The following is a 17,773-nucleotide window of genomic DNA, read 5'->3' on the forward strand; positions in this document are numbered from 1 at the left end:
ATAAATTGAAGACATAATCTCATGCAAAGTTTTACAATTCACATGAATTCCAGGATTTTTATTTATTTTTTTTCCCTCTATGGGTGCAATGCACCTTAGAGCTAACTGGTGAAATCATTTACCTTTTAGATTCAAGCTTGTCAGAATCACCTTGCTCAGTGTTATACTTAGGAGGCTGAAAATAGATCCACTCTGCATGAAATTCCAATTTAAAACCCAAGATGCTGTTTACTCTGTAGGCCCATTTCCTCTCCTACTTGAGCTGATTTCTGCATCAAAGCCTGCCCTGCACAGCAGCAGCATTGTTTCAGCGACAGCCGCAGGCTCACCGGGGGCTACACACTGCGCAGATCAGTGCATCAGCTATTACTGGGTCCCTCCTTCAGACCTATTAGGTCTTGCAAGGACTTCAAACACCAATTTGTTCAGCAAATAGCCCATTCAATTTGTGCCCGCCAAAGAGAGACACCTCTCTTCCTCCCTGCAGTAATTGAATCTTCAAAGGGACATTTTCCTGTATTTCTGTCGGGTATTAAGAGTGATGAATAGCAAATGGTCGGCTGAATAGAAAGAGAGGATACATGTTTATCCATTTTCAGTTGGACGTTGATCATGCGTCTCGATGATTGCAGGACTGGAAATGAAATAGCAGTGTTGCAGGGTCCTCAAGAGCGACAAACAAGTCATGGACTGATATCAGGCTTTTCTGCAATCACACAACATCAACTCGTAACAATGTAGCTAAACTACAGTTGGTTAGCATAACTGAGGCTAACAATAAAGTTAAGGAGGCTTGTAAATCTTCAATATTTTTATTAATTAAATACACCATACTGGAGCAAATGTCTCGGAAAATATCACAAATAAATTTCTCTCTCATTCAGCATTTATATGTTGGGAATGATCTCTACATTACTGACTATGAGCAAATTTCTTCAGGCTGCCGTGGTTCAAAGGGAGGAGCTGGGTGCGGAGGGGGTCAGATGTACTGTAGCCACGCCTGGACAACGACATTTACATGCATACTGTACATACATGGAAGTTTTACAAATACACCAACAGTGTTCATGATTTGTTTTCCACAAAATGCCACAGATATTTTTTAAAACCCCATACATACATATATATATATAAATATATATAGAGTCATCTATAGATATACATCTATATATATATATATATATAGATATATATTTGTATTTATATACCACCAAAAAGGAGGGGAAAAAACATTTCCCTTGACAACACTTAAAATATAGAAAGTGGAAACACCATGTTGCCGGGAAATGAGGATAGAAAAGGAGGAGAGGAAAAATGAAAAAGTCCTGCTTTTCCCCCAAAATATTTTTTAACAAATGTGCAGAGTTGAAAAGTCTGCAACTCTTCAACCCTGTTAAGTCTTCTTTTCTTTCCTTCAGTCACATCTTCTCAGTGAGTTTCTTAATTCTCTCTCTCTCTCTCTCTCTCTCTTGCTAGCTCTCTCTCTCTGAAGAGTCCCCTCAGAGTCTCCTTCTGTTCTTTTTCAAAATCCAAGTGTGTCCCAAGCATCCTGTCTCAGGTGTGGCAAGTGCAAATATCCACCCAATTTTGGGGAAAAGCCAAGGTTTGAAGGCTGAGAGTTGGGTATGGGTTGCAGAAACAAAAAAGTCAGGTTACTGGTATGATGGGTGGAGGATTCCGTAGGGGCGAAAGAGCCTGGGAGCACAGCTAAAAATGCTGGGGTGCTGCTGATCCACGCTGTCTCAGGTGACAATGAGTAAGGGCTAAAATGAAGGCACACATCCTGCTTCCTGCATGGCTCCCGTTTAACACACCTGAGCAATGGAATGGAAAAAAGGAGAAATGGAATAAAACAGAAATAAAGCCTTCATTAAAAGTGTCAGTTCACATAGTGTCATATATTTCACCAAGCTGATAAATATATTTTCCACAAGCTTCAGTGTCTAATTTATTGATCAGCCAGGCTTTGAAAACCATCTGGTGTCCCATTTACTTTGCATTAACTTAAAAGTGCCTTCATGAGGCGATTCTCTTTGGTATAATTAGAAGCACGCTCCAACATAACTGCAGGAGGTGCTCAGGCCTGTGAAACAGAAAAGCAGGGGAGGAAATACAATTATCTGTCTGAGCTCCACCAGCATTAAACTTTTTCATCTTTCTTGTTTTTTTTCCTTGCATGATTCCAAGGGGTGATTTACTTTTCCCTTCATCCCTCAAATCACTAGGAGGGCTTCTGTCTATTAGTAATTGCAAACTCCTACTTGGGGGCTAATTAAAGTGACTGACGCTGGGAGGGTCTTCCTCCCCTGGGTCAAAGCAGCTCTGTATGAGAGAGGTAATTTGTCTGTTCTGAACAAAGGGATTAGGCAGAAGCTGGGAAGAAAGCTTAATAAATGAGCACCAAATGTCCTATGCCATGATCATGAACAACACCAATTATGTTGCAGCAAAATCGCACATTATCAAAACAACGGCCTGTAGATAACTCTGTGACTGCTTCATTTTCTCCTCTGCTAAACCAGCCTGTGCTTCGGTAGTCGGCCTGATATATTGGAAGTATATTGATCTGGAGGGCTGCTGTCCAAATTCTGTTAAAGCAAAAGGCATGTGTGATAAAGTGCTTGAGCAGCAGAGAGCATCTCCTCATTTCACACGTGGAGATAACGAGAGCATCCGGAGACTGTTCCCACTGAGTAACGTCTCTGTTTATTTTATAATTCTCTCTCTGCTATAATTAAAGCACCAGGGCCTATATTCAGAATGCATTTTAGCATTAATAATTCAGCACTTCTCACTACAATTGATGTTAGTGCATAAATAAACTACGAGGCTTCATATTTACCAAACCTACACGCTACGAGAGACACTCTTCATATGCGTAAGGACTTAAAACAGACATTTAAAATTAAGCTAGATAATACAACAGCTTTCAATTTAAAAGTGAGGAGCTCTTAGAGCTCGGGGAGCTGATCTGTAAAAGTGACAAGCCCTTAAAAGGCCAGTGACGTAGATGGAGAGGGTGGCGGGGGGGCTTAATGGAGTTCTACCTCTCCTCTACTCACAGAACCACTCAAGGTGAAATGCATGCTCCCAACAATATAATTCCTCTTTTAGTCTGTCTATGACACACTCCAAACACCTCCCATATCTCTCAGCATGCCGTGTGTGCAGACAAGGTATCAATAAAGCGGCTTGTTGTGAGGCAGAAATGATTAGATCTCCAGCAGGCAGAATGAAGCAATCCTGAAGAATGAAGTTATCCTTTGTATATGATTAGGCCCTTTGTTTTGTTTTCACTGGAGGTATCAAGATCAAATCAGGGAAAGCCATGATGACAGCTCTCATGATATACTAGCTGCTCTGGCTCTTTGGCTGTGTTCAACCCTTGAGGGCCCCCTGGATACAGCTTTTTGGCCTTGGAGTAATCATTTAGATCACATGATCCCAGTCTTGTTGATAGAGTAGTGAAATTCCGCTTTAAACGCACTGTATTGATGGCAACATGTGTAGTTTTTCGACACAAAAGGAAAGTCTGGCTCGGGGTGACAAAACAAATTCACAGCGAGCTAAATATGTGTCTACGCGAGCACAGCAGTGCACACCAGAAAAACACACATAATTTTCAAATGTGTTATGTTGATGGTTAATACAGATTTTCTGAGTGTCCTCCAACAAGAATGATGGAAAAATCCATCAGCTGTCTCGAAATAAAACGAATCTCTGCTCTGTTAGATGCCTTGCAGTGAAGCTGAACCGACGACATCAATATCAACAGAGTGAGAAATGTTGCCGTGAAAATTACAGATGCTTTTCTTTTCATACTAATATCTTCAGATGACTGATGACAAGCTTTCACTGACTTGTCCTGTACTTTCATACTGATCGTCCATTACTTGTAACACACATGGTGATCTTACCTTCTGGTCGGGCAGTAGTGGGTTCGTCTGCAGGGAACTCAAATGGCCGTTGATGAGTGCTGTGGGTCTGTCGTGTTCGCAGAAGAGGCTGCCATTGATGTAGTGGAACCGGTCCCCGGGGACAAGCCGGTTCCGGCAGGTGGAACATGTGAAACACTTCAGACAGAAATACAACGGATTACAACCAGACAAACGCACTCAGATTCTTCATAATATCTTTGCATTTGATGACGTCGCAGTTTAATTAGGTGATGTCAGAATTTGCATTGTGTTTAGCTGACCCAAATATTCAGTCATTTAAAAACACATTAGAGAGGCCCCATCTGAACAGGTGAGAAGATGAAGCTAATAAATTCCTGTTTGACAACACTGAGGCTGTCTCAAAGAAGGGACAGAAGCAGATTCTACTTTTTGAGGAAGCTTAGGTTCTTCAGTAGTTTCAGCAAGATGTTGCCTATCATCCAGAAGTCTGTAGTGGAGAGTTTAATCTGTTTTGCAGCCATCTGTTGTGACGGCAGCATCAGAGCCAGAGAAACTGAACAAAGCTGGCTCTGTGCTGGGGACTGATCTGGAGCCCCTGAAACTTATTGTTCAAAGAAGAATGCTGCAAAAGCTGCTTAATATAACGGACAACATTGTACATCCTCTACATAACAGAGGTGAAACCACAAAGTGTGTTCAGTCAGAGGCTTCTTCAGCTCTTCTGCAACAACGAACGTTACATGAGGTCTTTCCTGCTCACAGCAGTAACTCTACGATGACTAATGACTGATTACTGTTCTAATTCTTTACGCTACTAACACAATTTCCTATTTAAGTATAATTCAACTCAATGAATTCTCTTCAATAAAACTTTATTTGTACAACCCATTTCTACACACAGTATACCTGTAACAAAACCTGAAAACTGCTGGAACTGGAAAAGACAAAGACCTTAAGCTTTTAAGACTTTAAGACATTCTTCCTCTGTATGGTCCAAAGATCCACAGTGGAAACTTGAGTTTACCTTGAGATGGTACACGTTGCCCTGTGCCCTCATCACCAATTCACTGGCTGGAATAGACTGACCACAAGCGCTGCAAGCGCCACTGTTTCCAAATAATCTGCGAAAAAAGAGAGCAGCGGTTACTATGGAACTGTTGTGTACATCTGCATAGATTTAGCTTTGTGTAATGAACTGTGGCATCCACACTTTTGTCTGCTAAGTATGTGACTGAATGAAAGGCCTATTCAGTGCCTTGTTTGCTGCTCTCCATTTCTAACTGGAAGAGAAAACATGCAGGGGGGGGGGAATGGAAATCATCATAGTGTCAACAGGAAAAATGAATCCTTTACTACACCGCTCTCCACAAGCATCTCTCACTGAGACTGCATATTACTTTTGCTGCACATTTTTTGCAACCTAATAATAACCTGGAACATAAGCAATCAGGACCTAAGAGGATTTGATTGTACATCCAGGCGGAGACATAGTGCTTTTGCCATTAGGACTCCTGTGAATGCTCTGTCAGTGCCGTGTTTCCATTAGAAACCCCGTAGCTACTCCGGTTGATATATAATGTGCATGGGTTAACCTTTTCAATCATGGTGTCAACACTTTAGATTTGCTTCTGCTCATCTCTTTCGTCCCTAACCTTCTCCCTCTCTCCCCCCTCTGCCTCTTGATAATGAAATGCTTGCTCCAGCTTCCCTTCTATCTTCCTTCTGAGTCCACAATTTAGATTACTTCATCTCGGTGAGCAGCAAACTGAATGAAATTTCGATTTGAGCAGAAAGTAATTTACTGGGATCTGGACCCATTTGTCATCATATCTCACTGGGTGTTTGCTCTATCACTGCACTTTTCCTAAGCAATCAAATAAGACCACGGCATCTGACATGCTCCGGAAAGAAGGGGGAGGAGAGAGGGAGAGAAAAAGAAAAGGAGATGTGGGAGTGGTTAACAGTGATGTGTGCGTGTGCATCAGATAAAGTTGTTTGACTTCAAAAAAATTTACCAAAAAAAACAAGAATGTCTCGTCTGTTTGAGTTCAGACATTCTTGAAAGCGATTTTATAGAAAGTATTTAACAAATTCACGGCCAGACCGAGCAAGAGACTGAACGTCTTGCATCGTACCCCGAGCAGTTGTTAGACATACTGACAAACAAACGAGCAGCAGCTCTCAGAAATGGCTTTCAATAAGACGGCCCAGGCAGAAGCGAATTTTGTCTTGGCATCATTTGGAAAGGGTCCATCAAAACTCAATTTCAGAAACTAATTAACTGGAGCCTGTCGTCACAACACTGCCAATTCTCGGCTCTCGCTGGGACAAACATGATATTGGAAATTAACATATATACCTTGCTTTAAGATTCATGTGATGTGTGGAAAGAGAGAGCTACACCTTTCCTCCGACACATTTCTGCATATAAAAGCCAGCTCATTTGAAAAGTTCAACTTTGCTCGAGCCGAAAACACACTCCTCGTCTTCAATTTGTTCCTGAATGAGTTTCCTCTGCATGAGGGCTTTTGACGGGGTGTCAAAACAAAGGCTACAGGACGCTTTCACAGCAGCCCTTTTACATTGTGGTGTAGTGTGGAATACGTAGCAGGTTAATTATTTTACCAGGGGATGGCTCTTGATCGTGTTTGATTTAAGGAGCCAAAGCCTTTAGGTGCTCAATTAAGTTGCTGTAAGGGTTTGAACTTGGGGCTCTAATGGCCTCTTCTGCCACTGAACTACATCGCAGAGGTGAAGTCGACACTCCTGGTCAGTATAATTAATGCCAAGGGACTCTTTTAATTGCGATGACACATCTGGTTTCTGCTTTTTGTCCCTTAAAAAAAAAATAAAAATCTGAAAGTGACAACATTTCTGGGGAACGCTTTTATCTTAATTATCCGTTTTCTTCCCCAATGGATCCATCTTTGATTAAATTTAATGACAAACAACAACAAAAAGAAACACATTCAGAGCTGTCTGTTGTCTGTACAGGCAATGACTATTGGATTTAATTTCAGCACTGACTGTCGGGTGAAATATAGCGCGGCTTGCTGCTGGGCTGTCTGGTAAATGCAGACCTCATTCACCGAGACCTTTGAGTAGGGTAAAATTACCCCCACAACAATGATTTCTGCAACACAGTCCATTAAAAATGCCTCTCTACATCAGCAGCCAAAGCACCTTAAAAGCACTAGGCCATATTGATACTGAAGCGGGGCTTTGCATAATGGCAAGAGCTGCATTAGAGAAAGAGGGTGGAGGGGCTGGGGGCGGGGAGATTGCGAGGATGAGGGAGGGCTGGCGTGGATCTGCGTTGGGCATGTGCATTTGTTTTGGGAGAAGGGGGATGGGGAGGTGAGCGTGTCTATGCCTTGGAGTAGAAGGTGTGGGTGGGTGGGGGGGTGTTTGGTGGTGGGGGATCAGCCAAATTACACTTGGTTAATTCAGAGTAACAGATCTGCCCCCAAGTGAATTGAAGGCCTTGAATTAATTCTGTTATGACAAATCAAGATAAACGTTTCCTCTAAATTGCTTGCGATTTAATTAATTTCTGAGATCCTTCTTTCTTTTTTCTTTTTTCTTTTTCCCTTGGCCTAATAGTTCACATTCTCTTGTGCTGTCACAGTGCTTGAGTGGGCAGACTTCAAAGTGATATTAAATAACCAACTATTAGATTTACCTCACACATTCTATTGGAAAAGTGCCATTTAATTACCTTGGCTTATTCAATTAAGGGGACAGCATTCTCCCTGAATCCAGCAGCTGCAAGTAAATTAATTCTCCCTCTACCACCAGCCCGCAGAAATAATATCACCTCTGGCTTAAAACAACAACACGAGCCCCGCAGCACACGCGACTTTGGCTTGAAGTTTCAGCTCTCGGTGACAGCCCTGCACTGGGAGATGTGTATCTTTTCAGACCCAGCAGATGTGAGCTGATCGAGCAGACGAGAGTATTTTCACATCAGCTACTTTAAAACTAAATTAAAGCTACTGCTGAAAATGTTGTCATGTTGTAAGGCTTGTTATTATGGTCTGTTACAAAAACAAGACTCTGCCCCTTTAAGATAAAGGGGGAAAAAATACAGCAGCAACTGGCCTTCACAATAATCCCTCCTCTCTATCTGTCTTTTCTCTCATGCTCTCAAAAGCCAATTTGGTTAATTAAATGTTTTGTTTGCAGTGTGGCTCTCATTCATTTCGGACACGTCATTGGTAGCGGATACAAGCCAGGGACCAGATCTCATTAGATAAAACCCATCAGGACTAAAGGAAATGGAGGGGGACTATAATTAAAGCATTTAATTGTGTGGACTCACTGTCAGATGTTTTTTTTTTTTCTCTCCCCTACTTTTGTCTTTATCTCTACAGGGATCTCATGGTTCCATAATATGCATTCTCGCTCTTCTACCAAGCATGCTCTCGTTACAAGTGGAAAGGTGTGTAGTACCACCCCCCCCCTCCAATTTTAATTATGTTATAGTACCATTATGAATGAAGTACCCCATTGACTTCCGCGTGCTTTTTATGAGGTGGGAGTGAGAGCACACGGGCGCACTTTAGATTTGGAAATTGTCAGATTTGATTTGATGCTCATGTTGTAGGTTAGGGTTCCATCCTTTCAAACGTGAGCTCACATGCATTTTAGCTATAAACAGAGACATCCTACCTAAGTAATGTCTCCTATTAATACAAACTCAACTGTTCCAGAAGATGCTTCAAAACTGGTAATTAACGGGCTTCAAATCAATAGCGTCCTTACACCCCTGGGTGACTTTGATTAAACTATGTCTCGTCTCCTCACATCAGTCTGCGCATTAGCAGAATGAGTGACATAAACGAGCTCAACGACAATACTTAAAAAAGCTCCTTTTGCTAATTAAAAGGTGATTTTCTTTAATGTAAAGGAAAAAAAAAAAAAAAATAGATCATCTTTCACATTCATATTAAAGGCAAAGAATAGTTCTACAAGACCAGTTTTCTATGCATGCGCGGATTATGATCTGTGGAGCAACTTTTTCGCTTTGTTCTTCCCTCACTGCGTCGCACCGTTTGGAGTCTTCCGCAAGGGAGGCTTCAGTTGGAGCTAAAATAATCAATGTAACACATGAATGAATCATTTTAGGGTCTTCTTCTCACCTGATGTAGTCGTTTCTGCAGAGGATCATGCCGCTTTTCGTGTAGCATGACGTGCCTATTTCGCCCAGCTGGGCCTGGCAGCAGGAGCACTTGAGGCACCGGCTGTGCCAGTAGCTGTCCATGGTGTAAAGGAGGAAACGGTCTGCGATTTTGCCCCCGCAGCCTGCACAACGCTTCCAGGACAGAGAACCTGTGCCCACCGCTGGTGGCTGGCTGCTGCCTCCGGGATTCACCATTGTCTCTACAATAAAAAAACTAAAAAAAACAAACAAACACGAAGAAGATGTCAGGTTGTCTCACCCAGAAAGTCGTTTTTCATACTTTAATACTATAAAGCTCGGGAGTGATACCTGACCAATTACATCATTTTAAAATCTTACTTCTTGAACGTATTGTTGCATGTGCAGCTCCAAGTCAGACCAAAGTGAACTAGCTGATCTCATTACAGGAGCAAGTCTTGTTCTGCTTCAAGGCAGCTTCAAGTCATTTAGTGAATTAATCTGCCCTTGATCTCCGTCTCATCCCTGTGCTGTTGCTTCATTGGACCTCTTGTGATGAACGTCTGTTAAATGAATACACTGTGGGGCCAAAGGCGCAATTATGCAGCACAAGCCATTGTTGAGCTGTCCTGAGAATTTCTAAACAACACAAGACTTCATCACATAATTCCTGGCAGTTTGAATGGCCGAATAGAGGTGGTGTTTACCTTAAAAACACAAAGGAATGTGTATGAAAAGCCTGAAACACAATTGGCTTCAAGCTGACATGTGAGTCAGTGCATGTTGGCTCTGTGTTTACCAACACTTGGTGCTCACTAGGCTTTTGATTGGAGCTGCGAATATGATATGTCCAACTATAAACACAACACAGCTCAGAGGTACCACAAACCTGCTGTAATGATGTTAATCTAATGAGCTGAAGCGTGTGTTCAGCCGCAAAATTAATGTGGGCTCTTTCAAATGTAATCCCCACCAATTTGGTTAGGCAGACTTGCCGGGATAAAAAGCCAAATCTTTGTTGAAAGGCAGGTAGGGCCAATTAGAGCTGGGAAGAGAGGGGGGGACACTGAGAAAAGCATTCAGTAAGCCCATTAGCGATGGCTCTTAGGGACAAACCACAGCGTACCTTAGCGCTGATTAAATCTAAAAGGAGATGAATCAAAAAGCCGACCTGAAAGTGACTCCCTGAATAAACAGGACGGGCTATCGTCAAGTTTCTTTCGAGGAGGGGGAGAGTTTCTGTTTTATTCGCTAAGGGATGGAAGGGGACAGGAGCGGAGAAGGAGGGGGTGGGCTTTTAACTTAAATGGGCTAACTGTAGTAATTACATGGCCAGGCAATTTGGGCACAGAGACCATGTCATGGAAGTACAAGAAAGAGCTAGAGTAGGAAAAAAAAAAAACTATCGGTCAACCATGTGCTAAAAGGTCCAGTCCACTGGCTGCTGCTCCTTAATGGAAAATAAAAGATACTTGGCTTCACATTGGTGTCATTGCGGGGTAAATGCGTAAAAAAATGGGATAAGGAGGAGGAGAATGATCTTGGCTATCAAATATAAAAAAACACACCGAAAAGACGGAACTGAAATAAGACTGTGCTGCTAACGCAGACTATTGTTTCCAGTGTGAAATAATTAGAAACATTCAAATGCATTTTAACATGCGCCATAGATATAATGCCAACGAGAACTCACCTCGTTTGTCTCTTTTTCCGTGTAATGGCGGTAAAGTTGAGGGTTTGACGTGCGAGAAGGTGAACAGGTAGGGTACAACAGTCCCAAAAAGTACAGGTAAAAAGCGGACGCACTACCGCGCGTGGTCGGCCTCCGCGCGACAGCGAACCCACAGCGAGGACTCTCTCGCGGCTCTTCACAGGCAACAAGCGGACTGTCGAGCAAATGGAGTTATCAGATAGTATTTCCACTGGATGGTTCCCGTTTTACTGATACCGCTTTAGAGCTCTTTTTTGTTGCTGAGACGAAAGGAGCCCATTGCAGGACGTAATTACAGGTCTCCGCATGCCGTAATGTCCTCGAAGCTGTGAAGCGCGTGTTTTGGCAGGAGGAAGGAGAAAGTAGAGAAATAACGACGCAGGCAGAAAGGATATAATTGACTGTCTTCTCTCCCTCTCTCTCTTTCTCTATGGTTTGGTCTCACAGTCCCGTTAGCAGCTTGTTCTACATGTGTCGCTGACAGGAAGAAACCTCCAGTAAAAACCCTCTTTAGCTGCGTGACGAAAATGACGCCGCAGCCAATCAACTCGCAGTCCATTTAGACGGGAATAACAATTCCAGCCAATCAGAGCGAAGCGAGATTTACTTGGACACGCAGACACAGAGGGATGGAAGCGGAGGTGAGGCGGAGCAGAGAAGTCAGTAGCGTCAAATGTATACACTGAAAACACGGACAAGAACAGCTCACGGGGACTTAAGACATAAAACATTTATTAGAAAATACGTGTTCATTTTAACGAGCAGTCACTAATGATAAAATGAATGTAGTTATAATGACTACCTTATTTAATCCTACATTAACAAATGGTTGTCATTGACGAATATTGTCATGTTACCAGCTGTCTGCATATTGAATACCTTTAAGATTAGACTAGATATTGCTAAAAAAAAAAAAAAAAAAAAAAGGCAGCATCCAATGAGCTGCATTCACCTCACATCAGAGTTTAATTAGTTGACATTCAATAAGTACTTAGTTTACATAGGACGACTCCAACCTCTGGGAAATATCCAGGCTTTATAGCTGCGTGGTGGCGCCATCGTCTGTCACTGAAAATAATCGCAACGACGCCGGCCGTCGTTTACAACCTCATTAAACCTCAGGTCATTGGTTTCAACACCTATTAAAGCTAATCTGCACGACCTCGATTTGGCTGAGGTCCTTTAATTCATTCAGTACAACTTTTTTTTTTTCATCAGGTGGGGCATGAAGGAGGAGATAAATGTCAATCAACGGCAAGTCTTTTTGATTAAAAAGATAACGATAATTGCGTGGCGCTGACATTTTCGAAAACTGCGTTGAAAGAGAAGAGTCATCCTTGTGTATATTTCTTTGTACTCGGCTTTTACTATACGGAGAGCAAACAAGTGACGTCTTCGGTTACAGCAAACGATTGTTGCTATTGGAGAAAAGTTGTCTTAGAGAAAAGTTGTTTGAGATTCACCAGGTTGAGTGGTTTTACATGACAAAACGGCATTCTTATACGATGCCCCTGGCTTCAGATTTATGAAGATGATCTTTCTCTCGACTTTAATTGTTTAATTATTCTTGGAGCTCCAAGGAGATTGTGCCGCATCAAGCTGATTTCCCTTTGGCAAAGCCAGTGCTGCTCCACCTTAGTTTGAGCCACGTTCTCTTGACACTCTCATCAAGCTTCTCTCTCAGTAGAACAACAAAAAAAAAGCCCCACAGAAGATTGCAAAGAATATATTTTCCACCAAGGAATGATTAATTGATATAAATGATTAAAACAGAGGGAAATTATGAAATGAATTTGAAAAGAGGCCTCACAGGAAAAGCTTTGTTTGTTCCCAGCCTATTTTAATGAGCTTTTCATTACTGGGCAGGAGAAATGACTCTGTGTGTTCTCTTTGCAAAATAATTATGGCTATTTGAAGAGGGAAGGAGGTGTAGGGGTCAGTGAGATGAGGAGGGGAAGGAAGATGGGGGTGGAGTGGGACTTCCCTCAGAAATTGATCATCTTCTTACTCCGCTGAGATCTACTTTGGTAGTTTCTAAGCAGCTGCCTTGTGGAAAAAAAAAAGAAAAGGGCCACACAACAATATGGTGGAACACTATTTCAGTGTTTAAACAGGGACAAGAGAGCATCAGATTTGGCTCGCCGTGTTGATACTCCCCACAGGGGTGATCTCACCGAGATGAAAAGGAGACCACGGTGCTTCATTATGAAGCCTCTTGTCTTGTGGAAACCACATTCAGAGCCACATTCAGCATTGTGGTTAACTTCGGATTGGGATTCGCTCTGTGTTCCACTCTGTCGACGATGAGCCGCGGAGAGGCTCTTTCAGCCTGAAAGTTTACACACCACAGGCCGTCCCCAAAGTGAACATACGGGTCAATATAATTGTCTCTCACACTCACATTTTAAGATCGCGTCAGAATGTTTACCACAGCTATGTGAGGCCTGCTCTGTGTTTGCGATATAGCAGCAACTTATCTTTGCAGCATGTGTGCATGTCCTGCCCGTGAGAGTGATATTTGGTTAGCTGAGCCAATTGATGAAGGAAGATTAGAGTTCAGATTATTCACGGATAGAAGCCGCTCGCAAGGCTGCACTGACTATGGCAGAAATATCGCCGAGTAAAATCTCTTAAATGAGCAAGAGGCTACTTCCCTAAAACCGCATTACTTCTGTTACTTCTCTTGACTCTTTGAGCCTCAATGTAAACAACTATATTCATGCTTTTTGCTTTGTATTGTAAGTTGCTTGCCTTGTTCTTGAATGGTTGCACTGACACAAACAAAGATTCAAAAAGGGGTGATGAGACATTTTGTTTCCAGCAGTCAGATATGAGAAACATTTCCATGTTCATATAGTCAGTTTTTTTTTTTTTTATTAAAAGAGTAACAAGCTATGCGTGTAAATTCAAGAAAAGCCTCAATTATTCAATAAAAAATATTTTTCAAAGAACAGGGCTTGCAGTTTATCATCCAACGTAAGATTCCGTAGAATTGAAACCAAAATAACTTGATTGCCCTTTATGGTTGGTTACGCTGTACTGTTGGTAAACACCCCCGCTTTGTTAGTGAATGAGATATAATGGATCCTATGGGGCTGCACGGTGATGTGGTGATTAGTTCCATCGCAAGAGGGTTTCTGGTTCGAATCCCGGCTTGGGCCTTTCTTCGAACCGTGTTCTCCCTGCGCATGCGTGGGATCTTTTCGGGTACCACCGCTCAAAAACATGCATGTTAATGTCTGTACATTGACCCTATAGTAGGAAAGTGGATGGTTGTTGTCTCGTTTGTATCGTGTATGTGTCCCTGTGATGCACTGCAAATTTGCGTCATTTTAGCAGAGCCAAACTAGCTGTTTCGAGCCTTTGTGCTACGCTAACAAGCAGCTGGCCGCATAAACCTACATATGAATCTTCTTATCTTGGAACCACACTGTGTATCCGTATAGTTTGGTTCCATTCTATTATTCATAACCTGTATATTAAACTCATTAAAGATTTAGCAATGGTGACATTTAAAGTTTGTCAGTGAGTCAGACGTAAAAAGAACAAAAAAGTTGATCTACTAGCTATAAGACCACATTCAGCTCAACACATTGCTAATCATTACACTGCACTTCTCAGTCATAGTGATGTAATGTCATAAAAACAAGCATATCCAAAATGAATGAGTTACAAAAATGAAAATCATCAATCTGAAATCGCCTTTGTGTTGCTTTATTCTTTGATATTTTCTTTACACTCCTATTTTCTCATGTGGTAACAACTAGACTAGGGCCGCCAAACAGTGAAGCACCCATAATTGTTTTGCAAAGTTGTCACTGAAGAAACCTCATTTTTGGTTTTTACCTCATTGATTTTCAACAGTTTTACCTAATCCTATACAAAAGAGTGTGTAAGGCATGCTTTGGTCAAATTATCACAGTGAAACATTACTACAGCACCTTTTTAACCATATTTTTACAGCTATATCTACAGCAGCTGGTTTTAGGAGGAGGAGCAACTCAGCACTGTACTAGTAAAAAATACTTGATTGGAGTTTTGTTCTCAAATACTTACATTTCACTCGTTTTTCTCTCATAACTGCTGCTTACAAGAGCAAAGCTTTGCCAGTTTGTTTGTTTCAAATGGCAAGTTGTGCTGTTGATAAATTATTTAGGAATATATGGAAACTTGCAATGAAAAAAAAAAGGATTTGGCAATTGTTTTGCTCCTTCTAATGTTGTTATAACATGTATGTAACTCCACTTTCATAGAAAAAAAAAAAAAAGAATCTATGTGTGAGTCCTGCACATGTACTGTCACTCAAATGAAAAGAAATTTAAAAAACAATTTACTGTAAAGCAAATCAGTGTGGTGCAGGGCTGGAAACCAAAATTGGGAGCTGTGGTATCTCAGCCCCCGGGCGCTCAGGGCAGTTTAAGGATCAGGAATGTGCATAACAAATTTCAGTGTAAATCAAAATGATTTAGAAGGTTCACAAACTTCTTTAGTGTTGCTTTAAATTAATTATATAACTGCAGATGACAATTTGCTGTTCATAGCACAGTGAATGCACAAGCCCTCCAACTGAAATGGTTATATTTGTTCACACCCTCCTATATGGCTCAAATGACGCCCACTAAAGTACCGCCCCTGCTAGTGGCAGAAAGAAAATATATCACAAAATATTGTTTCAACATTAGAGCCGGCGTCAAGCTCAGGGCTTTCATTTAAGGAGCCACAAAGTCCCCAAAAGGAGAAGGGAGAGGGGTTGCATGGTGCAGTTAAGCGCACCATTTTCACATTTGGGCCTTTGTGTGGTGTAGAGTTGAGACTAAAATACATTGCATTAATAACATCACAAGACCTCACTAAAACACTTTCTTCACTTACTGGTTGGGTTTAGACAATAACATTATTGCGGTCAGAAAACAGTCATGGGCTAAAATACATTCTTTTTACAACATGACCGTTACCTTCATTTACTGATTGTCTTGGTTACATGTAAACACAATATGTTACAATATATTGACATAACAATATGAAACTCTGCCACTTCCTGTTTGGCTTTAGGCAGTAACATCACTTGGTTGTAGTTGCACCTCAACAATACCTGGGTAGGGTTTGAAAACAAGCACGGTTACTACTAAAATACATTCTTTCTGCAACGCAACTGTAACGTCATGGACAGTATTTTTACCCTTCATATGCAGATGCTCTCACAACCAGCAGAAATCACATATTCTTTGGACATAGTAACTGGCCGTATCTGTCTGCATGAACAAACGCCACATTTTGGGGACTCTCTGGGTTGTCACTGAATGCAGCATGATTTGAAGCTACAGGTAGAGTCGTTGATAGAGACTTCAGACTCCCAGTTATATACTCTCAAACAAAAAAACTGAAATGGAAACCCACCCTCCAGTAAAGATACGGATAGTGTTATGACAGAATCCCCATTCAGATTTATCCTGTGTATCTCATGGATTTGTTAGAGATGGATACGTGATGAAATTGTGGTCTCAAGCCTCAATCGAAAGATTAGCTTTTGGTGTAGGCACATGTTCATTGGTGTTTCCTTCCACATTTCTCTAGACCATGGGTGGGATTTACAGATAGAAAACCTACGTGGATTAAAAATTAGTTGTAAATTATTTTGGGTTACTTTTTCAATTCTATGTTTATGTTGCCCTTTTGTTCAATTATTGTGGCTGTGTTGGCTGTTTTTTTATTTTTGTTATCATTACATTAGTGATTAAAGAACCACTGGATTATTTTTTATCTTTTTATTTGTTTTCCATATTTGGTTGATGTGTTGAATGCTTTTGAAGGTGCTTTTGTTCTGTTGAATTATTTCTATTTCAGTTCATGTATGTACATTATTTTCAATGGATTTTGCAAAGTTTTGATGGATCAGGATGCAACCAGAAGCCCTTAAGAGAAAAGAATCTGCAGAAAAGAATCATTGAACATTTTCAGGATGGGAAGAAGAACGTAGAAATTGGAAATTCAGAATCTAAATGACAGAGAACTAAAAGCAGCTTTTCTTTTAAGTGGTTTAATCGTTCCATAATTGCCTCTACACACTATGCCAGACTCTCTGCATGTGGACAGTACAAACACAAACACAACACCATGTGTTGCCTCTAACAACGTTGCTTTAATGAAATGTCGCGAATCCTTAATGACTCTCAATGCCTTGTGATGAATTTCATAATTATTCAACCCCACACAACTGGAGCGGGAAATTCATCAGTCAAAGCAAATTAGTTGGGATCCATTAGGGTTCAGTGTCTTGTAGGGACATTCACTTTATTAGCTCCTTACACCCATTGCCATAATTGGGAGCATATTTCATTTGGTTCCAACCCCACTGTACTGAATGACTGCTCTTTCCCTTTTTTATTTACAGCAACGTGGTCTTTGCTGCATACTGAGCATATAGTCTCTTGCACATGACAGAGCAGTGTGGTAGATGATGCTGTTTCCTTGTTTAAACCTGTACTGTTTATTTCAAGAGTGACACCACCTCGTGTTCACATCCTCAGAATGTGCACATTTTTCTGATTTTAGTCTGGTTCTTACTGATTCATTTGAAACATCAAATGAGAGAAGTGGAAAAACCCAGTGATCCCTGCTCACTTTAACTTAGATTAAAACAAGCCAATAATGAAAGAGGGTTTTGTCTTTTCACGGGAGGGCCAAGGTCCGAGCACGCAGCTCCTTGTTGATTAGTGGCACATGGTGGAAGAAATCACATCTGTAGGGTGGCTGACAATGGCTTCCACTCACTCTTGCTTGTCCTGGGGCTGCCTCAGGATTTGCCTTTCTCTCAGTCCTCTACTTCTTGCTCTGACAACCTGCAGACGTCTCAGATGAGTGGCATTCTTTCCACAGAGACACCGAGTCTCAGACATGAAAGAATGAACTGTTTTGTGTTGAGGCCATAAGAAGCCGACATCGGTCTGGTAGAATGTTGAGTGTAGTGTTATTTCAAAGACCTTAAGTTACATTGCCAACCTATTTAAATTGAGTGATAAATTT

General features: G+C 41.4%; 1 protein-coding gene across 1 annotated transcript; it reads right to left on the bottom strand.

Moving 5' to 3' along the window:
* Positions 1-793: 793 nt before the first annotated feature.
* lmo4b (LIM domain only 4b) lies at positions 794-11,229 on the bottom strand. Its single transcript, XM_075484922.1, has 5 exons — positions 10,733-11,229; positions 9,041-9,295; positions 4,924-5,020; positions 3,918-4,073; positions 794-1,814 (listed from the first exon to the last, which is right to left on the bottom strand). The coding sequence occupies exons 2-5, from the start codon at positions 9,274-9,276 to the stop codon at positions 1,806-1,808; spliced, it is 498 nt and encodes a 165-aa protein (XP_075341037.1). The 5' UTR covers positions 9,277-9,295; positions 10,733-11,229; the 3' UTR covers positions 794-1,805.
* Positions 11,230-17,773: the final 6,544 nt, after the last annotated feature.

Source organism: Odontesthes bonariensis, chromosome 15 (genome assembly GCF_027942865.1).
Source record: "Odontesthes bonariensis isolate fOdoBon6 chromosome 15, fOdoBon6.hap1, whole genome shotgun sequence".
NCBI lineage: Eukaryota > Metazoa > Chordata > Actinopteri > Atheriniformes > Atherinopsidae > Odontesthes > Odontesthes bonariensis.

What these genes read in the sequence shown, in the direction of transcription:
- lmo4b (XM_075484922.1), bottom strand. Translation starts at nt 9,276, where the DNA reads ATGGTGAATCCCGGAGGCAGCAGCCAGCCACCAGCGGTGGGCACAGGT. An exon ending in TGCAGAAACGACTACATCAG is followed by an intron (nt 5,021 to 9,040) that starts GTGAGAAGAAGA and finishes CTTTTTTCGCAG; the next exon opens with ATTATTTGGAAACAGTGGCG. An exon ending in GCAACGTGTACCATCTCAAG is followed by an intron (nt 4,074 to 4,923) that starts GTAAACTCAAGT and finishes TTCTGTCTGAAG; the next exon opens with TGTTTCACATGTTCCACCTG.